At 32.6% G+C, this 27,525-nt stretch overlaps 4 protein-coding genes across 4 annotated transcripts; all 4 read left to right on the top strand.

The window, feature by feature from the left end:
- The first annotated feature begins 1,352 nt into the window (after nt 1-1,352).
- On the top strand, nt 1,353-8,837 carry LOC106133523 (uncharacterized). Its single transcript, XM_060948639.1, is given in 15 exon segments — nt 1,353-1,510; nt 1,845-1,893; nt 2,116-2,167; nt 2,170-2,557; nt 2,700-2,736; nt 2,906-2,933; nt 3,257-3,505; nt 4,240-4,294; nt 5,096-5,138; nt 5,660-5,669; nt 5,903-6,215; nt 6,872-6,908; nt 7,150-7,171; nt 7,589-7,609; nt 8,056-8,837. Coding segments are annotated over 15 exon segments (1,695 nt in total). The 5' UTR covers nt 1,353-1,461; the 3' UTR covers nt 8,398-8,837.
- A 2,922-nt stretch (nt 8,838-11,759) lies between these two features.
- Nucleotides 11,760-13,610, top strand: LOC132901751 (uncharacterized). Its single transcript, XM_013333213.2, has 4 exons — nt 11,760-11,896; nt 12,348-12,384; nt 13,055-13,094; nt 13,350-13,610. The coding sequence occupies exons 1-4, from the start codon at nt 11,842-11,844 to the stop codon at nt 13,536-13,538; spliced, it is 321 nt and encodes a 106-aa protein (XP_013188667.1). The 5' UTR covers nt 11,760-11,841; the 3' UTR covers nt 13,539-13,610.
- Nucleotides 13,611-13,672: 62 nt separating this feature from the next.
- LOC106133479 (uncharacterized) lies at nt 13,673-17,274 on the top strand. Its single transcript, XM_013333212.2, has 4 exons — nt 13,673-14,320; nt 14,741-14,771; nt 15,804-15,861; nt 16,353-17,274. Exons 1-4 carry the CDS (start codon nt 14,266-14,268, stop codon nt 16,533-16,535), a joined length of 327 nt encoding a protein of 108 aa, XP_013188666.1. The 5' UTR covers nt 13,673-14,265; the 3' UTR covers nt 16,536-17,274.
- Nucleotides 17,275-19,718: 2,444 nt separating this feature from the next.
- LOC106133522 (uncharacterized) lies at nt 19,719-26,129 on the top strand. The gene is made up of 4 exons (XM_060947649.1): nt 19,719-19,879; nt 24,058-24,130; nt 24,530-24,566; nt 25,896-26,129. The coding sequence occupies exons 1-4, from the start codon at nt 19,831-19,833 to the stop codon at nt 26,085-26,087; spliced, it is 351 nt and encodes a 116-aa protein (XP_060803632.1). The 5' UTR covers nt 19,719-19,830; the 3' UTR covers nt 26,088-26,129.
- Nucleotides 26,130-27,525: the final 1,396 nt, after the last annotated feature.

Genomic DNA, 27,525 nt, shown 5'->3' with positions numbered 1-27,525 from the left:
AAACAATATAGCCATTTGATTCAATAAAATGTTGGGAAATCCAATGTCCGAATTCCTTGTGGGATCCGCATTGACGCTGAGCTGTGATACAATATTATTAACATGATAATAGGCTTGTTGAATACTAAGGCATACTATAATAGTGATAGACCGGAGGGTTCTAGATATGACAATGATAAATGCCGGAAAGCGGACCCCAGGCCTCGAAGCCTTATGGTTAAGGGAATACCTGGGAATGCGCAAAGATGAGAGAGAGAGAGAGAGAGAGTGGGTCGCGGTCGTACTCTATCTTATATGTATGTACACATGAACAAACAGTTTCAGAACAGATTCCATAAAGTGATTCATGTGACTAAACAATCCATTGAGTTAGTATTGTATAGGTACTACTACTTAGAGTAAGGTTAAATATCATTCGTATTCTAGTCATAAGCATGAATGTAATGAGGGTTTTTTTTAAGTGAGTCAGTGAAATAGCAAGTTACAGATTTTATCATGTCCTATATTTTTGTTTCAAAGGTGAAATACAGATCTTAAGATCCGAATTCCGACCAAAAGGTAATATCTCCTTTATTAGAAGATTTTTTAAGAATCGGATACATGAATTTGCTCACGTCATGCATCCATTTATGCATATTATGTGTGTCACAGAGTTAATTGCAATAGTTATACAAAATAACGCATCTCGCTTGCGGTTGGTACACTGACCTCAAATCTGCGTCCGGTTGAAATCCAGTATTGGTACGGTTGGCAACATTGTCTACGCCCGAAATAGTTTATCTATACATTTGTTCTAAAATTTCATACGTTTCAATCAAACTGAATTAAAAATGATGACATTATATTTTTGATCATGATTAACACAATTAAAACCAGCTAAAAAGTTAGTTATTCGATCAAGTGATAGAATATGATCAGATACTGCAAAATATTTCAGTCTGAATTGCAATATCTGTCAAACGTAGATTTTTTAAAATTGTATGATGCCCGCTGCTCCGCTAATGGTTAATAATACGTAAAAGTCCTTTATTTCCCGTTTCCGTGTAATTTTTAGAGACATCCTCTCTTATTGTTCCCGTACATTTGTTAAGGAACATACCTTCATGCTAATTTTCAGTTCCTACGCACATGAGACTCGTAAAGTTTTTTAAATTGATTATTTAACATAAAATTTAATATATATTCTTTGGTGAGTGAGTAATTATACACCAAGCTAATAATGATTAATAAATTATTGTCATAATTACTAGTTACCTATCTCTTTTCATTAACTTTTCCCAGAAGCGCGGAACATTCAGTGTTTCTATTTGAACAGCTTGGTGGTTGAACAACAAGTAATGAATAATTATGTATTTATATGGGTATCTGGTACACTATACTCCAGTGGTTTTTCGACAGTTCATGAGAAACTTTTATAATTATCAGAAGAATTAACAAAAAAGAGAATTAATACGCCACAAAATGGCGTCTATAATAATCCTTATCATTTCTTTAGTCTCCTTTGTAAATGGTAAGAACTTAATTAATATAAATAGTTTTTAAGAAGGTGTTTTTCTGAATAGTTTAATATAAAATTAAAATAGGCAACGTTGATACTAAATTACTGAAGATGGTCCTAAACGTCTTCTTAAAAATACTAATAGAATGTAGTAAGTACTTATTTAATTTTCTAATATTATTTAAGGTTTCCACGTAACGTAAATAAGAAAAAAAGTGAAACTATTACGTAAGATAGCTCTAAAAATAAATATATATTTACAAAAATATTAAAAAAACAGGTGATTGATCTAAAAAGATTTGTATCAGAAAGGTAACTTTTTCTACTCATTATCTGTTTGTTTTAGCTGGCTATGTGTGGGTGGATGACGAAGAAGAAGCACCAGCTCCTCCAGGGTAAGTTCTAAAATTACTATTGGCTATAAAAGAATTCTAAATATAAGATAGATTCAAAAGTCTCGAAAACACTGGAATTGTATGACTTAATGATAGAATTGAGAATTAAAAAATATATGTAGTTTAAACATCACAAAAGAATATTTTAGAGTACAGTTACCATTAGATTTTATAACTCTTTATAATTATTTGCTTTTATATTATTTTGTTTTTTTTTTTCAGATACAAAAGGGTAAGGCAATCTGATACTACAGACGATTACAATTTCTTATTTAATAGATAGTTCGATCTAGTAGAAGTGATTCATTATTTATACCTTTAAGCAACTCAGTGCTCATACTTTATTTTCAGATGTATACTCCTCCTTTAATGCAGCCTCCTCCTCTACCCGGATTTGGTTACCTCCCTCCCCTTCCTCAACCACCTCCCCTATACGTTCGAGATTTCAGCCAAGGCTTCCAACATTTTCCCTCACCCTTCGCTTCTGTAAATATACCATCCCCAGCAGACATTAAAAATATCAAACCGGAACCTGGTCAAGTTTTCAGTGGAGTTTCATTGAAATCTACACGTGGTTTTGATAAAGACAAGGACGGCAATACGGTCAAAACTGGTGGGACAACTATTGTTGTCAATGATAACGGAGAAGTGAAGGAAACTAAAGGTAACTTTTCTTTTAACTGGTTTTATAAATGAAAAGATTTAGTATCCTTTTATGAACTTTTAGATTGAAAAGTAAGTTTACGTGTATTGTACTCTCATTCGACGGACTAAAACTTGACTTATAATAAATATTTTGGTTTCAGTTGGAAAAAATCCGCCAAATATTGAAGACCCCATCGTGTAAGTTGTTTCGATATTAAGAGATTTTATATTAATGACTTATTATCTTCATAAAATCAATTTTTTTTTACGAATATTGTTTTTAGGCGATTATATTTTGAAACAAGTTTCGATTTTTAACATCTATGCAAAATAGGCCAATATTTTAAATTAATTTTTCTTGTTTCAGCTATCCATCGGTAAGATTTGGTGTATTGGTATGAGATTATATAATAAAAGTTTGACAGACAAGACAGATAATTTTTTTCAGACATATACTTTTTGACATTATTGTAGCCAAATATTTATTCAATAACAATTTCAGCTCATTCAATGCACCTAAAGAACCAAGTTAATCCAGAAACATTCATTCAGCCATTCACACCATTCTCACGAAACCCTTATTAGAATAAATACATCAAAGTCAGAATAATGTAATAACATTTGTAACATTGTTATTGTTAACATCTTCATAATAATTGAATCATACCTTAATTCCCGTGTAGAGTATAATTTGAACAAAACCAATCTAATATTTCAGATTCCCGAACCAGTTAAAATTAAAAGGAAGCCCCACGTTTTCAAACCTCATGTTTTCAAGCCATTCGAGCCCATAACATTCAAGCCTATAGACATGAATTACAAACCAGCTGACGGTGAGAACTTCGTGGCGGTATCTCATTCAACACACAGCGAGTCATCTAACATCAACGGAGTGGTTAGCAACAGCGGGGGCAGCAACGATATGGTCAATCTCAATGGAGAAACTGATCGAGAAGCGGTTGAATTTGTAAATCAAGATGACCCACAGAATACTTCAGCTGAAAAAAATGACAACTGAAACGTATTGTAATCTAAAATGTATCCGTGTCAAAAAAAATAAAAATTGCATTCTGTTTTTCAGTCTTTTCGTGTACTTTACTTACTTACTAAAAAAAATCATTTTTATTTTGTCTTATATATACATTGATATATCGTAGCAATAGTAACTTCGATTAACTTCGAGGCAACTAATTCATGACCTGATCTATTACATGATCTTTGTCAAACTCCATTTTTTTTTGTATTTACTACTTTCCATGGATTAAATTGATTCGTTGTGTTATTAATTGTTTATTTAGTCTGCGTCTGTTATTAATAGCAAATTCCAAAAATATTTTTGATTGAGCACCTTCCTTAAGTTGAAATAAGTATACCTAAAGTAGACATTTTCAGGTTAAATTGTTCAGAAAAAAACTAAGTGTCGTATACGTGTACATCTCCAATGCAGTCTATATTTATCACAAAAACGTGACTGTACCAAAACGTTTTGTTATCGACATGGCATATCAAACTGCTTCAATACATTTTTCGCGCGAAACAGCCATTCGTCTCACTATTTGAACAGCTTGGTGTCCAAAGACAATAAGTAATGAATAATATGTATTTAAATAAGCATTTTGTGAGCCAAACCCCAGTGTATTTTCGACAGTACTTGAAAAAACTTTAAAGTCACGAAAAAAGTAACGAACAAATAAACATCGCCATAAAATGGCGCCAACCATACTCCTTATCTTTTCGTTCATCGCTGTCACCAATGGTAAGTAGGTAATTACAACTTGGTGAACATTTAAAATAAAGGTTAATTATACTAGAAAAATTTGTGAAGCTACTAGATTTCAAGAGATTAATTTTAGATGGAATTTTGTAAGTTGGTATGATTGATAAATCAATCTGTTCCTTCTTTGTCTTAAATATCATGACTATTATTTTGCGCTATTATTGCAGTAATAACTGTTTTGTAGTCACTATTAAATTGTTCACACACGACCGCATTCAACAATCCAGATCTTAGTTCTGGCGAACAAATGACATCGAATTAAATAGGAATAACAATATGATATCATCAACATAAACGCGCAGTTGTCCATTTGTGCAAACAAGTAAAAAGTGATATTCGATATAAATGAACTCAATTATTTCACAACTTGTAATTCGAATAATTAATTAACTGAGACAAGACGTGTTAATTTCACGAAGTGTTAAAGTTTGTAAGGAATGTAATTCATAATGCATACTGCAAACAGTTTCCATTGGACTTCACATTATGGTCACATTCATGGGAATTCAGGTGACATATTAGCCTCTAGCTTCTTTAGTACCCCGATTGCATAGAAATAAATCTTTCATAGAATTTGCTGTACAAAAAGCAAACTTTTAAATATAAGTTACATTTTATTGGTACTCAAACACTCTGAAGGTAAATTTTCTAAGTTATACTTGAAGCAAGAAATAAGAATAACTGTATATTGTACAGCGAACAATTTTCCTTAATTATGATAAAAAAAAGATAAAATAGATGAATAGATGCACTGATTCTTTTATTAATTTTATTCTTCAGCCGACTACGTGTGGGTAGATGAAGAAAGCGATGCACCACAGGGGTAAGTTCATTTTGTTTGCTCAGTAGTCTACCTACATGTCTATATCGTACTCCTTGAACAAGGATTAAAAATGAACTTCTTTAAATATTATTATACGTTAGTTTGTTTGTTTGTAAACTCTTTATGGCACATAAAAATAATTATAACAAATTACAAAACAGTAATTGGATTTAGAAGAATATGTACAATGGCGGACTTATCCCTAATGGGATTTCTTCCAGTCAACGTTTACCACAAACATACTTCTTTAAAAAAATGGCCAGTAGATGTTACCAAAGGATGGTTGTCCAGATGAAATGATCAAAATCAGAAGTTTAGACATGAAAGCGTGACAGATAGCTAGACTTATCTCCCATACACCAATCAAGGCGAAATGGTACAGCTTTCTCCTGAGCTCACTTTACTATACGTAGTCATACCGCATTTTCTGAAGAAGAAAAGATTTAATAACTTAGAAATACCAACAAAAATCATTTGTACTTTCAAAATCGCCTATAATTTTGTTTGTTTCCTATTTTCAGATACAAAAGGGTAAGATAACTAATACATATATCACAAAACTTAGATAATTTTGTCGTGTTATATATAAAGTTCTAGATATATTGTTTGTGAATAGCATATCATCTTTTATGTTAATTAATAGAATTGCACAGATTGGATTAATAAAATTAGTACTTGTAGAATAGAAAAGGCATAATAAAAAAAAATTGCACTCATGTAGATTTCGTCTTTGTGATGTTTATTATCAAACAAATTATTTACAGATGTATGTTCCTCCACTGCCTCAGCCTCCTCCCTTACCCGGTTTTGGACAACTCCCACCTCTTCCCCAACCCCCTCCTCTGTATGTCCCTGATCTGAACCAAGGATTCCAGCATTTCCAACCAAACTTCGTTCCTATAAACATACCGTCACCAGCAGACATTAAGAACACCAAACCTGCGCCTGGGCAGGTCTTCAATGGTGTTTCTGTCAAGTCTGTGAGTGGTGTAAGTGTAGACAAGGACGGCAATATTGTCAAGACTGGCGGGACCACTTTTGTCGTTAATGATAATGGTGAAGTGAAGGAGACAAAAGGTACGAGTATTTAAAAAAGAAATATTTTTATACTACAAAGTAAGATTTTATATTGTTCTTAACCAATAAAAGTATCATTGGTTAAGAATAATTTAAAATCAATATCAATATTTACCTTACTCATACGACAAACTTTATCTTAGATTAATCAAAAGTACTGAAATACATACCCATAATTACAAATCATTAGGACAAAACAAAATAAAACTAACCATACTAATAGTATTTACTGGCCTGGGAAAAATTAAGTAAGTTAATTATATAATAACGGCCTCTGTGGCGCAGCGGTAGTACGCGTGTCTGTGACGACGGAGGTTTTGGGTTCGAATTCCAGCCAGGGAATGATGAGAAAATAACTTTTTTCTGATGTGTCTGGGTCTTGGATGATTATCCATATAAGTATTTATTATAAAATATAGTATCGTTGAGTTAGTATCTCGTAACACAAGCCTCGAACTTACTTCGAGGCTTACCCAATCTGTGTAATTTGTCCTGTACATATTTATATTTATTTTATATATATTTATAAGGTAAAACATTCTGTTCTACATGTACAAGAAACAAGTAGTTATTAGTAATTATTAGTAATTATAATATATTAAAAACTTTTAATTAAAAATTTTAATTTTACGATTTTCTTAATTTTTATGTTTCAGTGGGAAAAAATCCTCCAAATATCGAAGATCCTTTTGTGTGAGTATCTTTGAATGCATTAACAATTTCAATTGTAGAGCAAACAAAATTGATGTAAAAGACACCAATTTTCTTATTAAGCACATGACATGTCAATTATTTTTTTTTAATTTAAATCTTTCGATTGTTTCAGGTTTCCAACGGTAAGAAAATTAGTGTATTATAGTTTGAAATTCTGATTAGTATGATGCAGACCTATAAATTATTTTAGTTGTTTACTAATTTTCATAATTATTTACAGTTTGGCGATCTCTAGCGAAAAGGTAAATGATAATTTTGAAAACAATCAACACAAAGTCGAACGTTCACTTTAACTGTTTAATCTTTCCCGAACAACCCTTTTATTTCATGTTTTTAGAATGCAAAAGAAACAAAATACTACCTATATTCAATGGAATCAAATGCGAATTAATTAAATTGATATTATTGTGTTAGAAAAAAAACCTGTCACTATTAGAATCTCAATTCTATTACTATGCCACACATCTGAACGTGTCACACACCTTTTCGGGACCGTTGGCTCTGTTTACCTCGTAAAGAAAAATACTTATATTGTTTGTATATATCCCACTTACAGAAACCTGGAACATCACATTGAACGCGATTTCTAACTACTCATTAGAAACCTTAAGTTACGGAAATTAAAATAATGACTTTATTTAAATTTTCTATTGTTTCAGCCTCACTTTCAGATGCCAAAGGTAAGTATTCTATATAGATGGAGGTTAAATATTTTATTAAAAATAACTTTTAAACTCTTCCGCCTGCCCTGAAAAGATTTTAGAGCGGTAATGAGATGTTACAATTTTAACTTATCGATTATAATTTAAGTTTAAAAAGTTTAGTTATCAACTTATGGATGTCGTAAAAAGCGCTTAAGGGACTATTTCCAGTGTGCCAGGTACTTCTCTTTTTGTGAAAATTGTAAAAGTCAATCAAGAAAAAGGCTTTGAATTAAAATACACACTTTCAGGCGATGATCGCCTGAATAGGTGTATTTTAATTATTTACATCATTGAGCCATCAAGTAGAACGAAGCTTTTAAGTCTTTTCGAGGCTCTTGACAGTTGATGGTCTCCCCAGTATCGGATAAAGATAGAAAAACGAACTAAATAAGGAAGCAATTATTACTATAAAATCTTTACAGATACCCGACCCAGTAACATTTGAGCCGATTACTTTCAAACCTATTGTTTTCAAGCCATTCAAGCCAATCACATTCAAGCCAATAACTTTTGAGCCAATCACATTCGACCCAATAACTTTCAAGCCAATTGATATGAACTACAAGCCAGCAGACGGTGAAAATTACGTAGCGGTTTCTCATTCGTCACATGTTGAAACGTCTAATATTGATGGTGTTGTTAGCAACAGCGGGGGAAGCAGCGATATGGTCAATGTGAATGGAAACACTGATAAAGAATTGGTTGAATTCAGAAATGACCCAGAAAACCAGACCGAGGAGGCTGAACACCAAAATGAGGAATAAAATAAATAATGGAAGCCTTAATTACTTACAGCACTTTGTAATGTCGACCAGTGTTAAAGGAAACTTAGATGTTTAAGAAATTAACTAGATTTTTATTTTAATAGTTTTGAAAATTTATTTGATATAATATATAATAAAAGATAGTCTCAGTAGTATGTTACTAAGCTACTTTAGTGAATTTGCAAGTGAGGGTTGACAATTTTTCTTTGAACTATTAGATTTGACAAAATTGTTCATTTCATCCTCCTGCACAATCTTTTGGACTTTTTAAATGACCTTCTATTTATTTTTGCCTTTTTAACCCATATTAGCTTAGCCGTTATTATCTCTAGTAATTTTACTTTCTGTGGTTTATTCAATAGTTAAGTTCTTGTATTATAAATAAAATTTTATCATTTGATATGTTTTTGTAGTAATAAATATACAAAATCTGTTTCATAGTCTTTATTTACATTTGTTCCTAAATTTAACTGTTTTGCCATTAGCACAAATAAAATGCGTGTTGCGCAGAAAGGCACAGGTTCGAATCTCACTTCGGCCATGTACCGATGACTATTTTCGAAGTTATTTATATTCGTTAGAATACTAACGATGCTCTTACGGTGAGGGAAAACATCGTGAGGTAACCTGCACATTCAGGCAACTGGATGTGTAACCATGATCGATCCAATACGGGTTAGGGTTACCTGCAAAGGTTGCGGAAGTCAGATAGGAGTCGCTTCGTATACGTGACTCATCCAATCCAGGATCTATGGTCAAAGGAATACCCTGGGCTCCTCTCCAGAGTGGTGAGGATGCAACCGGGACTAAAGCTAGAAGGTACTTTTATAATTGTAATTGGTGTTTAGCAGAATGTCATATCTATTTTTTACGTTTTTTTAACGTTACATTCGTACGGCTCTTTCAAGTAAATTAACATCATCAGTTTAGACAATTTCGAAGCGCCTGGGAACTCGAAGCTGCAACTCGAAGTACTTAGTTGCGATTGTTGCTTCTATGATAATGACAGGCGTGTTGGGACGCATCGACTGAAAGAAATAAAGAAAGAAAAATCTTCATTTGACTGATGGGAGTTATATCAATTTTTCCCGGGTTCTCTTCCCGACTCGACTCGGGTTCACCTCAATAGAGCCGGATTATGAGACCTCGCAGATCTTGTCAGGGCATGGCTGCTTCAGGGGCAGGCTTCACCGCATGAAGGTCTGCAACACGGAGCTGTGCTTCTGCGAGGAAGCTGTTATCGAGGATGTTCACTATGTACTGTGAGAGAGCTCCATTTATGGGAAAGCGCGTAGGAATCTTCTAGGTAATATTGAAGCCCTTAGAGTGGATCCGGTATACTAAGTACTCTGACCTTGAGGGATCAGAGGCGAACTTCAGGCGGCTCCCAAAAATCGCGCGTCGGTGGCATAAGATTCAGAGCGGCTTTGATAGAGGCAACGAAAGAAATCTAGTAAACAGTCATCATATTTAAGAAGCTACTTCCATCTGACCTCCGCAACCTTTGCAGGTAAACCTAGTCCGTATTGGATCGATCATGATTACATATCCAGTATTCTCACGATGTTCTCCTTCACCGTAAGAGTATCGGTTAGTATTCAAGCTAATGTATATAACCTTGAAAAAATTGTAATTGGTACATGGCCGAGCCGGGATTCGAACCTGTGCGCACCTTACGGATTCGTCCGCCGAGGCTCATTGGGAGATATATACTCGTATACCTACAGCTAAAATTAACGGACAACTAACAAACTATGTTCACTAGTTATTTACTCGCGACATCTTAAAAACGAAAGTTAGTGTAAGATGCAAAGGAAAAAGTTCTATTGCGAGTGTATCGCTGAAGATAAAATATGTTTTTATACTTAGATAGGATTTAAAAATATTTTTGGAATCCTGTATTTTGTAATGTAGGATGGGTTACAGAAAAAAGGAAATTTGAATCGTGTTTGACATCGATGACATTATTTCTTCGCTCCTAAAAGTTGCAGTGTGATGTTATATATATAGTTATAAGCCTTCGTCGATAAATGGTCTATTCAACGCATAAATAATTTTTTAAATTCAACCAGTAGTTCCTAAGATTAGCGCGTTCAAACAAACAAACAAACAAACTCTTCAGCTTTATAATATTAGTATAGGTTTGAATAACTACTTAGGTACTTACCTGTATAGGACCAATAAAAACAAAAATATTTACAAAATAAACAACATTATTTGTTTGTTTGCGGCTTAATTAATTGCATATACTAATGGAGGTTTAATCGACAAAAGCACAATTCTGAAATACACTACTTGAGACCAAAATTATAATTAAATTACAAAAAATAGGATGTAAGAGCAACATAGGTAAGTGTACACTCGATTGACGCAAATCTTTGTAAAGAATTAATTATGACGCCGACTCGAATCGAACCAGACACAGACGGCATGTGCTCAGCCAAATCAACAACAACATTATTATTTTCCTAATTTTCCATACTTCCAACATTCCTAGAATTAGACAAACATAAGAATAATGGATCACATTCATCAAATTGACTTCAAACAACTAAGGCTATAGAAGACAAATAATCACCCTTTTGTTAAAATTAGTCACATATATTTTTAAACAATATGTTACCTTTTGTGCAAATAAGAGTGCGACTCCCCGATGGGGTAAAATGGATTCAGTAAATATCTTGCAAATACAGGACTTTTTTCTCTAATGATTCTTTATTTTTAAAATTAATAAAGATTTTCGGTACCTTATCAGACTATTCCGTGAAAGCATAAATAAAATAGTTAAACAGATAATTTTTAAAAGAGTAGTGAGTGAGTCTATAGATCTTAAGCCGTTATTGGTAACTGATTCACTCAAAGTACATTGGTTATTTAGGAAGGAAGGGCTGTGAATTACTTTAGATTTGTTTATAATTATTTCACTAATTATTGGTCAAAGCCACAAAGTAAGCTAGTCACAACATATATAGGACTTGTGTATTTATTGAGTAAACTATTCAATGATACATCATTATTATAATAAACAATCCAAGGCGCTGTAAATACGACCCACTTTTTTAGCACTGACTGCGCTGACATTTGCGTCAGTGTCCATGGACCGCCTTGTGGAAAGTTCTAAGTCAAACAAGGGGTTTAACCTGTCGAAGACAAATATAAATATTGTAAGAGACAAAAATAATAAAGCTACAAATAGTATAACCCACCAAGACCCATGGCTCTACAACCCTTTCGATTATACGAGTCGAATAAGCAACTTCTACAAAGTTGAATCAAATAACAATTGATGTACCATTTTCGCCGAAGCTCCCCAATTCATCAATATCACACGATAACAATAAGTCAAGGCCTACCACCTTGTAATATAAAATAGTTGGAATCTTTTCACAGATCATATCATCGTCGGCTTGTCTTTGCATCTGTACGGAAATATTTTTTCTCAAAATGACCAAATTCGCCGTTTTTGTTGTCCTCGCTGCTTTCATCTGTGCTTCTAGCGGTAATTATTTCTTTTTTTCTGCTTCTTAGTTCGTCTTTTAAATAAGACCAGCATACCATAAAAAGGGGTAGTGGCTTTGAAAACTTTTAAAATAAGAGCCCTTTTTGTAAGCATTGGTTTTTGCATGTGAATACAGATTGTGAATTAATAATCCTTAATTAAGATTATCTACTACTTTCAAAAATTATTTCTATAAAGTAATGCCCTTTTGGCAATCTCTGTGTTTTTACAAGTGAACAATAATTGAAGATGTTATTCTATTATCATATCAAATTGTATGCAACAACAGCTCAAGACTATGAGCAATTTTAAAAAATATTCATAAGTAAATTATAACTTGCCTGTTGCCCTAAAATTTTTACTATTTGCATTTTTGGTTGATTCAGAGTCAGGTTTTTTTTTATATCTTATATTATAATGTACTGTAAAAAATATCTTATCTCGTTTTCAGTACACGTGTTTGCACAAGAATTTAACAACGCTTTCCCGTAAGTACCTAAGTACCTATACTTAACTGAGTTACAAAAATGTTCAGTACGTTAAAGCTAATTATCGCCTGAGCACAAAAAATGAGCAATCTCTTACAACATTCCGTTTATCATTAGGTACTCACCATCCTCTTAGCGTTAGTCCGAGTTTCGTCCTTATCTGTTTGGAGAGGAGCCCGGGACGCCCTAATGACCACGTTACTTGTTAAGTCATGTTACGAAGCGTTACCATTGCAGGTAAACCAACCCATGTGGATACACATCTGATTGCCAGAAAATATAAGCTTTCTCACGCCGTTTTCCCTCATTGTCAGAGTGTCGGTGTGCAATTTAACGAATGCACATAATTTACAGTTTGATGGAAAAATTTACTGAGTAGATTTGTTTGAGAGATGCAGAGATCGTGGCAAGTGGAAAGAGGTAGTCTCTGCCTACCCCTCCAAGAAAGAGGCGTGATTTTATGTATGTATGTATGTAGATTTGTTTGAACCTTTACAGTACTAGCTTTACCTTATACACAACAGTAATACTACATCAGAAAATTATGTAATCTACAATTTTACGGAATATATCGCGGGCAGAACTGCCAAGATATTAATCAAATTTACAAATTTTACCTCCTTATAACTATCTTTACTATCTTTATTGACTAATGAAGCTTATATTTCAGGGACTCGGAAAAGCAATGGACACCAGATTTCCCAACAATGGTAAGCAGTTATTAGGAACCTATCATCTAGTTTTCTATATGTGATGGCACCTTTCACAACTACGCAACTTATTTAATTTGATATCACTCACTCCGTATTCTTTTTCCCCTGGCATTTGTCCTGGTTTTAACAGGAAGCGACTCCCATATGACCTTCTCAGCATTTGCAGGAGAACCATACACAAATTGGTTCATAGTCCCCTGAATGTGCAGGTTTTCTTCCAATGTTTCCCTTACCATTTTTCATGTATTTCAGAAACCGTTAGATGCCCAAGACATCATAAACTTACGTCCTGACGACAACAACACTAAGGTCGAAGGCGAGTCCCACAAATCTTCGAGCAGTATGAAAGTCGTAAATGGAAAAGTAGTTGAAGATACAGCAGAAACACAAGATATCGTCAACAAAAACGGGAATGTTACGGAAACTGAGACCAGTAACTAATAAAAACAAGGCTGACGTGCGCTATTTAAACAGGAGATTCCACAAGTGCTATGAATAGATTAATATTATGAATCCTTTTGTTTTATTCCTTCCATTCGTATATTTCCTTTTTTCTCACTCGTCATATGGATATCATTATTATTATTTACATGAACATCAGGAATAAGAAAAAGTTTGAGAATGACTGAATATGGATTGAGAAAATCAGGATTTTACACAGAGCGTATAAAATCCTGACATTCGTATTTTACCCAAAGACGAGATATTTAAGCCTTACAATGCTCTTAACCAGAATTACAGGCTTTGTTTCTAAGATTACATCAGGTTTAAGTATTTTATGAGTAAAAAAATCATGATTAATCCACAAAAGAGTACTTGCAGTTCGATAAAATATACAAACTAACATTTAGACACGCACCTTATTTTGATATAATGCACTCACTTTGCAACTATTGATGGTACGAGTAGTAGACCACGTCAGAAATTCATATTTCCCAACCAATTCATTGCAATTTAGCAACTATTACCATGACATAGGAAGGAGTTCATGTATGTTTACTTTGTGTTGAATAGATAACAATTTTACCCTAAGTACTTACCAATATCAGAATACAACAATGAGTCAAGGGCGTTCCAGCAAGTAATATAAAATTGTCGTGTCTTTTCAGACACGTACGAATCATAACTTTGCCAGCGTTTAAACTAACAGTACGGAGACAACAACAATATGAGAAGCTTTTCATTAGTATTTTTGATAGCTGCTTGCATCGGCTCCAATAAGGGCAAGTATTTGTATTTTATCCAGTTATGTTCTAAATTATTTGCTCTTATTTGTTATTTCATATAAAGTATAAAAAAATTAAAGAAATGTATTATCTATACCTTGTGATACTAATAACTTAAAATATACAATTTTATCCATGTTAAATTTGTCATGTTTTTATTATTTTATTATGTTGAGTCCTGCTGCTGTCTAACGGAATACAGCACTGTTTGAAATAAAGTTTTAAATTCCTATAAGATTATATAAATTTAAAACTTTATTTCAAACAGTGCTTAAATACAAAATCTTATATAAATATATATAAGATTTTATATTTTTGTGATATCATTAAGTGATAATATTTATCAATAATAGAGTGCCAGAATCTTCTTGTTAAATGCCTACTTATTATAATACAACTTGATACTCGTATTTCCAGTGAATGTCATGGCGCAGTTTGATTTCTTTGGGTATGTATATATTTATTTGCTTAAATAAGGTTGGTATCAATTGTCAAAAATTGTCTTTGGATATGATTACCAGAGTCAATAGGTGGCAATTGATTTCAATTTAATTAATTTTTTTTTAATAAACAATGCTTAAAGTCTTTATTCAATATAAACCTAGTAGATTTTGATTTGATTTTGATTTCAGTTTTCTTTAATTATAAAGAAAACAGAAAGATATATCTACAAAAAGGCCTAAATATAAAACTAACATAACTAACTTATTTACAAAAATGCTAGTCCCGGCAGATCAGAGTTTCGAGGTAAAGTGCCCAAAGGGCTGGCAGCGTTGCCACGTTGAATGGCAATGCAATTATTAACTAGTTTAAAATAGGAATGAACATTTTAAATGAATGATGATCCATATATTAAGCCATCTAGCTGAACGTGGCCTTCAACTTGAGACTTGAGACTTTTGGTTCTCTTTACCCCGTAAGACGTACGTCTAAGAAAGTCTGTTAAATATTCTCAAAAAGGCTCACTTTTAAAATATTTGAGTCATCCCCACATCACGAGTACGAAAGTCGTGATGTCAATGTTGCCTTTTTATGATCTTTACTTTTTACTTAATTTCCCAATGGCCTTAACAATTTACCTACGCATAAAATAATTTTCCGCAAGGTCCTTTTTTACCTACAACATTAGCGCCATACAATTCATTACTAGGTATTTAATAAATTACCAAGTAGTTAACTAGTTTGTACTTACCAAAATAGAAGGAGTTGAAAGAGACCTACATAAGTCTCGTTTAGTTTATTTAATAATTTCTAAGGTCTATCAAATTAGATAGACGCAGACAAAGAAGTAGTTATTACATAAGGTTTTGTGAAATTTTATACTCTTAAATAAATATAACTAGAAATTCAAACAAAAGGAGATTAACTTACAGAAAAGTGGGAAATCATACCAACTGAACAATTGTACAATAATGAAAAAAAATTCTTATGTAACCTTGTGGTTTGTAAATTTGTATCTATGAATGTTTTTCAATTTCAGGATTACTATTCCCAAATTCACGGAGTTCACCGTGCCTACGCTTCCTAAAATAAATATTGTAAGTGAAATTAGCTTATAAACTTGATAATTTTCATTAAAATATAAGTATATACTTACATTCAAAAGGTTTTATATACCGTAGAACATTATACCTATGTGGCGTTTTAAGTGATAAGATACCACTTAGGTGATATTTGTTAAAGCTATTAAATCAGTTACTTCAGATAGTTAAATACGATCATGTAAAATAAAGGAAAAAAAAACGAAAAATAAAAACAAATCCGTTCGCATTAAGATCAATTTAAATTACAAAATTAAATTAGTAATTAAAATTTTTGATTTCTCACCTTTTTCACTCAAATATCTCGGATACAAGAAACTGACCAGTGGTACCTTTTTGCTTGGAACGCCACGTAAAGCCAATCCACTTATGTAGGCGCTGTACAACAAGTAAACCCAAAACATATAAATATTTAACACGGACAAAACCTACATTAACTATCTCAGGAGAATCTATTATAATATTCATATGAATTAAAAATATTTCAGCCCCCAATAAATCCTAATACAGTGAAGAATATGAAGCCTGTGAATGGTGAGTCTTTGAACGCGGTCTTCGTTAGCTCCACGAGCTCCCAAAAGAACGTGGACGGCACCGTACAGAACACATCCAATGTTAAAGTTATCAACAATAGCAACGGAAATGTCACCGAATATAGTTTTAAAAACTAATAAGGTTCAAAAGGTTTTAAAGTGGATATTTAAGTTAAAATTTTTCTTCGAAAAATGTATACATAGAATTAAATTCTATGTATACATTTTTCGAGAACGCCACCAGAGAATAAAATATTGGATTTGGAAAAAAATTACGTGGTTATCAAAAATAAATGTATATAATAATATTTATTTTTGGAAACGTTATGTTATTAAAAGATAGACTTTAAGTTTATAAGTGTTTTGTAGCTTATTTAAAATTGTGATGCTCAATTTGTGTTGGATTTAGGTTTTTTAATTGACTATTTCATTAAAGGAATGACAATTTTAATGTTTCAGGAATGTACATTTTATGATAATTATTTATTGAATTTATGTTGATATTTTTATACTACATGAAGGAAAATTGTCATAACTAGTTTATTAAAGTTAAAGTTTGCATTTTTAAATAGATAAGTTTTATGAATTTGTATGTTTATTCAAATTGTTTTAAGTTTGAGATACATCTTGGTTTAAAGTCCTATGTTTTAAGTTAAAACTTTACTTTCTGTCAAACTTTAAGGCTTGGCTGCTTACTCACTCACCCAGGTGTTTAACAGGTGGGCCAAAAGTCTCGGAAGCACTAATAATATACATAATTTATGTTATATATTTTATGATAATCGTAAATTAATTACACTAATATCATATCATATTACCGTTTAACTATTAATCATTAAAATAAAGCTAGTGTTTTTTTTTATGACTAAGGTTTGTGTATAAGGTATTAAATGTTTTGTGTGTAAATATAAACTGAGTCCTTTTTTTTCTGAACCTTCACAAGTTGAGTTTTATGTAAATGGTTTTTATTCTTTACAATTTAAAAGCGTTTGTATCCAATCTGCCTGACGACAAGCAATTAAAGGGATAGACTCAGAGCAAGCTCAATATAATTTCACTTTTACCTTGAAAATCCATAAACTGTTAGGTATCGGGGAACAAAGCTGTTCCACTGTAATCAACATGAACTTACGGTGAGGAAAAACATCATGACGCACCCCTGCACATTCTTCCAACTGGGTGGGGACAAACAATGAACATGATCCAATGTCGATTAGGTTCTTCTGCAAACGTTATTGAGACGGGTGTCGTTTTGTTTTAATTCCTGCCTTACCCAATCCACGATCGTGGGCGCACCTTTAACATAAAAAAAAACATCAACTTATTAAGGAAGTTAATTGTTCATCTCAAGTTATTAAGGAAGGAAACACATATATATTTTCCTTAAACTCATAATCATCTGCACGTAATTACTGCTCCTTTTATAATTCTATCATTCTTTATACTCCTTAGTGTGCATGCGAACAAAAAATTAACAGTAAAGCCATATACTACTCGATTATCTTGTTACTACAGTAGGCGCGAGGGTAAAGTACCTACATAAGAGAAATCAGTTGTTATTATTTACAAAACTGTTGCAGTAGCTATTGACTAATGACACTTACAGCCGTAACCGTAGGCGTAGGAAGCTGAAAGACACGTGTGTTCCTTAGGAGCGTAATGGAGCACTAAGCTTGTGACCTGGTATAAGGTTATAGAGGACGCTCGCGGCTCCACCCGCGTGAAACAAAAAAAAAACGATTATTTCGGGAAAATCCTCTCTTAACGTACCTGAAGATCACATAAAAAACCTACCGGTCAAATGTTAAGCCTCTAGACTCAGTGGCTTGAACTGCGTTTTTTACTATTTTAGCTGGTCAACCTAACACATATTGGATCGTTGTTATATACCTAATCACTTACAATCTTTATGTGAAAGGTTTCCTCGTGATAATTGTTCTTTTGTTTAAAAGCAAACATTTCAACGTACTCAAATGTAAGGCAACCCAGCATTCAAAATGAGGCCAATTCAAACTTTCCATTTTAATGTTGGTAACTCGACATAACAGAAATTATATTTAACTGAATGGCCGCAATAATAAAAAAAAATATATTTCTACTCTCAAATCACCCTTAAATTAAGGTGCAAGATTCAAATACCGAAAACACTCGACCACCCACGTTCAGTAATTTAATAGAGTAGTTAACTTTCCACTGCCACTAGCTAGTGTACCACAGTGATATAGGTACAAATGATCCAAACCTGGTCATTGTGATTATGGTTTTAAGAATTGACATCCGTGAAGATGAGCGAATACAATAAGCATTTACGCCTGAATTTTCCGTAGGATTCTGTGACGTAAATGCTCTTAATTTTGAAGGTCACATTGAAGGAAAACGCACATTATAGTAATGAATCCTTTTACTCCTAAGACATTGGACCCTATATTTGTTTGGCACATTATTTCCGATTGTCCGCGAAAACCGAAAAATTCAATTCAATAAAAATGGCGGACGATGCTTCACAATATTATTTGGTTGTTTATTAATTATGACATATTATATTATATATCCATTATTTTATTAATTAGGACTTACACATGTGTTCTGGATTACATTTTTTTACTCAATATAATATCATTAAACAAATATTTTAAATGCGAAAGTAAGTTTGTTTGTAACCTCTTCACGCGTCATCTACTGATTCAATCTTCTTTAATTTTCGCGTAATTAAGAGAGTAAGAGACAGACTCACTTTTAAATGCGCGGTAATGTGCGGGCGAGCCCCGGGTACAAGCTAGTTGTATCAATAAATAAGATTTTTTAATTATTTATCACTAAGGTAGCGATTGTAGTTTTACACCTTAAAATAAAAATTTTCTCATTATTATGTAAATAGCTCTTAGTCAGTACATTATTGAAAAAAAGGGTAAAAGTACCTTTAAGGTATCTTAAAAGGAGCTTTCATTGCCTGCCTTTAAGTAAGAGATATTGAGACATCCAAATTTCTATTAAAACAAAACACGTAAGTACACGACTTTATACAGATTTTTTTCAGATTTTGGCGAGTAAAATCCAGTTCTGGAAAAAAGACTTTATCAAGAAAAATAGGTATTCAATTTATTGTACCAACACAGTAAACAGATCTAACGTAAAGAACTGTTACGAATCCGAAAATCACACGCAAAATTGACAAATATGAACATTGTTTTGTTTTTGCTTGACACATCAGCGGCAAAGAAAATTAGTATGACAGTATTGTGATCCTGTCCTGATGCATGTGTACATGTGCGTACAAATATATATTCTCATATTTAAACGCCGCGCGAGCTTCGTCTTCAAACACTACGGAGCGTACATCCGCGCCGAAACGTGTCTCACACAAACATAAGACTTTTTAGTCTCAGTTTGTTTTACCTGTTTGTTTAATAAACAATTTATCAAATTGAATAAAATGTCAAAAATCGTGATCCTTCTTTTGCTGGTCACCGTCGCTTGTCAAGGTAAGCCACAAAATGTCATATAGGTGTTTGAATATTCTAATTGACCGACTAATTTGCACGTGTATAAATTTTGTTTAGATTCGATCTTAGTGGTTTATATCCCTAAAAATATAGAATTTATAGTTTTTTTTCTCATACAATTATACCTAATTTCTATTTTTGGTACAAATATTGTAATAAAAAGACTGAAAAACTGGTATTACACTAGTAAATATGTAAATATTTTATAGGTCACTTTTTGATTTTTGTGTTACAAGAAGACGTGATAAACTTGTTTCTAAAATTAAATAGCTATTAGATCTAAATAAATTATGCATTTGATATGAATAATTCTTCGGTTACTTATTGGTATTTGAAGTGCAACACGAGAATTGTGATACCATGTTGCATAGGAATCGCTACGTGTTAAATTTTATGGGTCATTGTCATTTGACCTAATTAAAACTCAGCTTACATGTCTTACAGATGAGAGATATTGAAGAAGACATATGATTTTATACTACAATGTTATGAGAAGCAAATGCAATGGCAATATTGAGACCTTTTTTTTAAACACAATAAATATCTCCTTCTTTGAATATCGTTAAATATATCATAAAAAATTACGGGGAAAACAGAGCCAATAGTTTCAAAAAGACTAAACGACGACGTTCAGCTGGATTCACTTAATAATAGAATTGAATTGAAAATTGAGGAAAAAATCTATTTATTGTGTTATTTTAATAGTAAATAGTTACTGAGGGTTATTATATTTTATTTTTAAACTAGAGTTAAGTCACAATAAACCAGTAAATAAATAACTATAAAAGGTCGCATCCGCATTGAAGTCTGCTTCTATTGCAATTATATTTGTACCGGAAATAATAGGCTTACAACGCTTTTGTCCAAAAATATAACTAAGTACGAACCTATGTCAAGGTCACTACACAATATACGGTGTACGTATGAAGGCATCAAGCAGGCTTAGCTGTAACATTGAAGGGTGGTTGATCGATATTGCGAAAATACGTCAATATACGAGGCGATCTGTAGAGTTACAGAAAGTAGTCAAACCTAAGGAACATTATAATAAGTTAAGTTTCAATTTATTCATTCCATATATACATATAATCTCGTTTATATCCTTTGCGGGGTAGACAGACAACAGTCTTAAAAAGACTTATTGACCGTTGCCTAAATCCAAGAAGAATCCCAAGTGTATAAGCCTATTTTTTAGTCGCCTTTTACGACATGGTTTTTTTTCTTATGGTACCGGGAACTGCACGGCAATTATTACAATATTAAATTACAAGAGTTATTTATACTGTTTCAATTAGGTGTTAAATTTTTTTTAAATGTCACCTTAGCACGGGAACAAATAAGCCTGCATTTTTGAAAACCTTAAATTATTTTGCATTAGAAGTCTATTTAACGGCTTTCTTGGAGAGCACGTCGCTATTTTTAAAAAAATAGTAAGATTATTATAGAGAAGGACCGGTAAAGAATTATATAATGTAATAAGAAGATAGAGTAACTAAACAGTAAAAATGATAATTAGTTTCTTTTTACTTTTACGCACATGAAAATTGGAAAACCCAAGTTTTAGTTTATATAATACCTACTCTTTTTTTTCCAAAATTAATTAGACAGTCTGTTTGAAAAAAAAGATATTTAATTTAAAGTATGTAGTAAAGGAGGTCATAATCTAGAAGAAGCCATGCTTAAGACGAGAAAACACCACAATCAAATTTTTTTAGATAAATTTACGAATTGTGTATCGATACGATAAAGTATTCGTGGAATAGTCATTGATATTGTGTTCAATTATGGCATACACTACCTACATTATGGCAAAAACTACTACTACCTTTAAGACTTTTTTAATACATTATTAGCGCAAAAATTACAGACTTGACCCTCTGGAGTGTAACTAATAAGTTACTTTTCTTTTTTAATTTCTCCAACCTTTGTCCAATGGTAATGGCGTTTGCATACACGTGAAACTAGGGAAATACTCTAACAATTTCAAGGTCCCTCATAAACGATTACAGTATTATCGAAATGCCGAGACTTATCGGAAAATTTAATTTTCATCTGCAATATTGTTAATATTTACTTACAGGTTTCAATCTAAATATACATATATACATATTATAATTAATGTATATAAATATATATGTATAGATTTTTTTTATTATAGGATTTTTTAAGTCTTGATAACTAGACAGCTAGAGGCCTCCCGCGACTTCGTCCGCATGGAAACCCTATCAATCCTGCGGGAACTCCGGGATCTGTTATTCTGGGTCTTCAGCTACCTACATACCAAATTTCATCGTAATCGGTTCAGTAATTTTTGCGTTAAAGAGTGACAAACATCCGTACTGACATCCTGACATACTCACAAACTTTCGCATTTATAATATTAGTAGGATTAGTAATCAAGAGTTGTGTACTTATAGTTTATGTATTAATTGCACTGAAAATTGTTTATACATATCTATAATGGGTTAGTTTTTTGTATTTTTATTAGTAAATTATTATATTATCTTGATATGTATATGTACTACTTGACTTGTTGCTTTTTTCCTAATTATCAAGTTCTTGGTTGACTGGAAAATATCCCTTCATAGGAAAAGTGCGCAATGGCAAGTGATTTATTTCTTTTATAACTATGTACTACTTCTTGTAACTGTGTAAATTTCAGTACAATAAATATATTACAAAAAACAAACGAAATATATTTTGGTGCTAAATATTACTTAAAAATAAAGTGTTAATATTATGTAAATACTAGTTTTTTTATTAGCAAAGATGAATGTCAGCAACCCGAAATATTTTGTTAACCTTCAAATCAATTCTCTTGATTGTATATCAAATACTAGCTATTGTTCGACACTTCGACTGCCGTATAGTGTTATTTGTGTGATTATTAGTTCAAAAGATTCTCCCTTAAAAGGGGTGGGGGGAGAAATTTTTGTGCATCAGTATTGAAGTTAAACCAAGCTTAACAAATGTGTGACAAATGTGTAACTTATAACCGCGTTTAAATCAGAGAAAAAGTTTAAACGTGATGCGAGTACAAACATACAGTGAGACAAACAGGCAGAAATTCAAATAATCACATTTTTGGCTTCTGTTCATCTTATAACATAGATTCCAATATCGATGCTTTATCCATCCAATGTCTTTTCAATACTGACATCGGTCAGGCAATTTTATTATATGTTAATCTTTTTTTTTAATCTGACAAATAGGTACAAACTGTACATCAGTTTGTACCTACTTGTCAAATACATGCTAAGCTCATAAAGTCAACAATGTTTCATAATTGATCGAGTCATATACCTGCCCAATGTAGCAATATGAAACTGAAACGGTTATGGGTACATTTTTATAGACCATTTTATTACTGCGCCCTTGGCTGGACAAAGTTCATCAATTACTTTTACGATGGTCATTTTAATATATAGGAAAACTGAACTAAAATTGTGTCTTATTCTCGTGTAAGATATCAGTTTAGAATACGGAGAATGATTAACCCAAAGGAAAGGTTCAAAAATTTTTGAATTTAACTATGGAATTATACTCTCAAAAACACATCGAAAATAAATTTTCCCGTGAACTACTCGTAAATTATACATTTCAAGCGAATAAAATCATTAATTAATCAATAAATATCTTTCTATAAATATTTCAATTTGAAAACAAATAGGTGAACTATACTATTTCTTCCTTTTTTCATTAGTTTTTAACGAGATAAAAAACTCTTCCTTATTTTCTTATTGTAAAAATAAGCATAATACCTATTTATGTTTACATCACCTATCTTAAAACATTGTTTATTGAAACAAATCGCACGTAATGGATTTTGTAATTGATAGATCGTAACAAATCCATTTGTATTCATTGTTTAATAGTCTTTGTCACCATTAGAAATGCTCGATTCCATCATTAAGTCTATGAGCGTGGTCTTTCAGTCTTTTCGAGATTGTTGGCTCTGTCTACCCACAGTCTTGCAAAGATACCGCGATTAATATAGACGTAACTTTGTATAATTGCCCATCGTGGAAAAGTAAATATAACGATGTCTTTAATTATAAACAGCAATCGTATTGAAGTGCGAAACATCAACAAACAATATACGTGTAAATTGAATAATTATCATCAGGAGTTTTAAATTTTTCATCCACAATTTCCAGGATTCCCCACAGACCCAAATGAGGACTTGGCAACTTTAGCAGCTCGAGGCGATTGGGACGCCGTCCATAGGCTGTAAGTTTTATTTTACTTCTCACAAAGTTATTACTTAACAATAAATTGCTTATTGCGACTTTAAACTGCACAATTTATATGAAAACGAGGTTTCAATACTGAATTCTGAAGTGCTGAGTGGTTAATAACATCACTTTAGAATAGGACAACTCCATCTCTTTCCCATGGATGTCGTTAAAGGCGACTAGAAATGACTTAAACATATGCGTTAGTTACCTATCACATCTCAATCTCAGCTATATTAATAGCTAATTACACATGACCTTCCAGTGTTTTCGAAATTATGGGCTCTGTCTACCCCGTAAGGTGTAATGTGACTATAAGTATGTATGTATGGAAGTAGGAGAGATGTGTACCGTAGACTTATAACTACTTTACGCTTTATTATTATGATTTCAGGATCAACACACGATTCAGCAGAAAGGATATATGGGCGGTAAGTTGAAACAAAATTTTTTATTCAGATGCACATTCTGATCATAGGCTTATAACTAGGACTAACAGTCGTTTAACTCAAACATACACCGATATGAAAGAAGAAAATTTCAATTAATCAAATAAAAGACCTTTGATGATTAATTTAATAATGCTAATACATTCAAATTCATTCATTCAATTATCATTGATATTACACTATCAACGTCTAAGCACTTGTTGACCTATGACTCATATAAATAACTGTTAAGTCTACCCAGATCCGCTGGATTAAATTTATGTACAACTAGCTTTTGTCCACGGCGATGCGTGTAGCGCAGCCATTTTACCAATTAATAAGTATTTTTCTCTTCTATCATGAAATTATTACATAACTAAATTCATACATATAATCACGTCAATATCCCTTACGGGGATGACAGAGCCAACAGTCTTGAAAATAATGATAGGCCACGTTCAGCTGTTTAGCTTAAGGATAGGTTTGAGATTAAATTATTATTCTTTACTAGAGGCCGCCCGCGACTCCGTCCGCGTGGAATCAATCCCGCGGGAACTCCGGGATAAAAAGTCTAATGTTATTCTTTAAATAAGCCTATATGTTATTCTGGGTCTTCAGCTACCTACATACAGTATTTCATCGTAATAGGTTCAGTAGTTTTTACGTGAAAGAGTAACAAACATCCATACTGACATCCTGACATACTCACATCATGACATATTTTTTTTTTTTGAAAATTTTTTGAAAATTTTAATTTTAATTTTACTCACAAACTTTCGCATTTATAATATTAGTAGGATTCTATTCTATTCTTCTACCAAGAAGAAAATAGTATTTTCCCGTATGACAGATCCCGGTATACACTTTTTCCAATTTGTGATAACCACCCATATAAATACACAAGAAAAGCCGTGGATAAAATCTAGTTCGTACATAACCTTTCTTCATCTCTTCTGGCTGGGTAGTCTCAATACTTAGTTGTGAGTGTGAGTTTACTAAGTTTGTTACCTTTTACCAACTATTTAACTGCCTATTAACTGCCGTGTGGCACCAATAGAAAAAAGAATAGGACCACTCCATCTCTTCCCCATGGATGTCGTAAAAAGCGACTAAGGTATAGGTTTATAAATTTGGGATTCTCCTTTTAGGCAATGTGCTAGCAACCTATCACTATTAGAATCTAAATTCTATCATAAAGCCAAATAGCTGAGCGTGGGCTATAAGTCTTCTCAAGACTACTGGCTCTGTCTAACTCGCAAGGGATATAGACGTACTTAAATGTATGTATGTATTAACTCATCAAATACTTAAATTATACCTGTACCTTTTCAGCCGTCGCCAGAGTCAACTGGAAATGTGAAGAGTCTCAAACCAGTAGAGGGAGGGGAGGTATACGGCGAGGCTGAGTACACCTTCCACTCCTCGTCTAATGTCAACGGGCAGAAGACAGAGTCCAGCGGCGGGCACAAGGTCATCAACGACAATGGGAGAATCCAAGAGTTCGACTTCCAACCGAAATATTAGCGACCACAAAGGCTGTAGATGTTTGAGTTTTGTTGTAATAAAATCGTGAAAACAATATTAAGAATCTTTTAGTGTAATCTGATACAGTTTTAAATGACCTCAAAAAGCTATGTCTACCTACATACCAAAGTCTCGAAATTCAGCGGTTTGGGCTGTGCGTTGTCTGTCAGTCAGTCATGTTAAAATATAAATGAAAAATGTAAATAAATAAAAAACGCCTACTCTAAGTTCAGAGCAAATACCATTGATAGCAATGTGGAAATTGATACAATCATTTTAATTTAATAGCGAATACGTGCAACTCTAAATGAGAGAAATCAGCAGGCATATATTCTTTTACGTCATCAAAGTTCTGAACCAAAAGGTCCCGGGTTCGTTCCCCAGTCAGATCATGACGGAATAGGAACTTTTTCTGATTGAGCTGGGTTTTGGATGTTTATCTATTAAGTAATTAAATTTTGCAGTATTATAGCTAAGACATTGGAATAACATAATAAGTGAGAATTTATTGTGGATGAAGTCGCGGGCAACGGCTAGTACCTATCCATTATGTTGTCTTTCATACATATTCCTAGATGATGATGATGTCAGACATCAACCAGTCATCTAGTCATGCCTATCTCACGTTCAGATCCTCAACTGATAAAAACAAGCATACAATTACAAGAATATAGCTATTTTAATAAATATCTCGTTACCTGGTTTCGTGTGGGAATTCTGAGTACTTATTTACTTAGTTATATTATCCATGTGATATGAAATTATAAAGGTTTAGTTAGTACCTAGTTATAAGTATTTATAAATGAATCTATTTCATGTCAGAACAAAATATTTAGACGGTCCTAATTATACAAATCTTACCTCACCACAAGAGCACCTGTCAGTTAACTCAAAAAAGCATCATTAGTACTTACATGATGACTCCAGTTTGACTGAAACCTGTTCTTTTTAAGTTCTTGATAACCCACGCTCTTTTTGTATTTTACAACCATACATCATGCCAATTTTTCTAAGGGGTACACAGAGACTAAGCTTACAAACATTATTTTATTTTGCTTTGAGCGAATTCGAAATTCTCAATCATTGACCTTGACTCTTTTAATAGTAGAGAATTATGATGGCACTGTTTAGAATATCCTTATCCTAATAAAAATCAAACGTCACCTTGCGTTCCCAACTTAGTAAGCAATTAGAACGCCCGTCATAATTAATAGGTTACCAAATTTTCCTATGAGTTGGACTGACAGTAAAGAATACCTATCTCTGCATTTGGGTGGAAATTATTTCTTCTATTTCACATAAATTTCGACTTATTCAAGTATAAATTGGACTTCCTTCATTAAAGGTTTTTTTTTATTATTAACATAAATACGAGTAATTATATGATCACGGCTATATTACTCGTATTCACGATTGTAGACAGAGCAGTCTCAAAAAG

Source organism: Amyelois transitella, chromosome 3 (assembly GCF_032362555.1).
Source record: "Amyelois transitella isolate CPQ chromosome 3, ilAmyTran1.1, whole genome shotgun sequence".
NCBI lineage: Eukaryota > Metazoa > Arthropoda > Insecta > Lepidoptera > Pyralidae > Amyelois > Amyelois transitella.
The sequence above is the reverse complement of the archived record's forward strand: the minus strand, read 5'-3'. Positions and strand labels throughout refer to the sequence as shown.

Excerpts from the sequence above, each read along its gene's own strand:
- LOC132901751 (XM_013333213.2), top strand. The coding sequence starts at position 11,842 with ATGACCAAATTCGCCGTTTTTGTTGTCCTCGCTGCTTTCATCTGTGCT. Across the intron at positions 11,897-12,347 it reads TTTCATCTGTGCTTCTAGCG|TACACGTGTTTGCACAAGAA; the intron begins GTAATTATTTCT and ends TCTCGTTTTCAG. Across the intron at positions 12,385-13,054 it reads GAATTTAACAACGCTTTCCC|GGACTCGGAAAAGCAATGGA; the intron begins GTAAGTACCTAA and ends CTTATATTTCAG.
- LOC106133522 (XM_060947649.1), top strand. The coding sequence starts at position 19,831 with ATGTCAAAAATCGTGATCCTTCTTTTGCTGGTCACCGTCGCTTGTCAA. Across the intron at positions 19,880-24,057 it reads GGTCACCGTCGCTTGTCAAG|GATTCCCCACAGACCCAAAT; the intron begins GTAAGCCACAAA and ends CACAATTTCCAG. Across the intron at positions 24,567-25,895 it reads GCAGAAAGGATATATGGGCG|CCGTCGCCAGAGTCAACTGG; the intron begins GTAAGTTGAAAC and ends GTACCTTTTCAG.
- LOC106133479 (XM_013333212.2), top strand. The coding sequence starts at position 14,266 with ATGAGAAGCTTTTCATTAGTATTTTTGATAGCTGCTTGCATCGGCTCC. Across the intron at positions 14,321-14,740 it reads TTGCATCGGCTCCAATAAGG|TGAATGTCATGGCGCAGTTT; the intron begins GCAAGTATTTGT and ends TCGTATTTCCAG. Across the intron at positions 14,772-15,803 it reads GCGCAGTTTGATTTCTTTGG|GATTACTATTCCCAAATTCA; the intron begins GTATGTATATAT and ends TTTCAATTTCAG.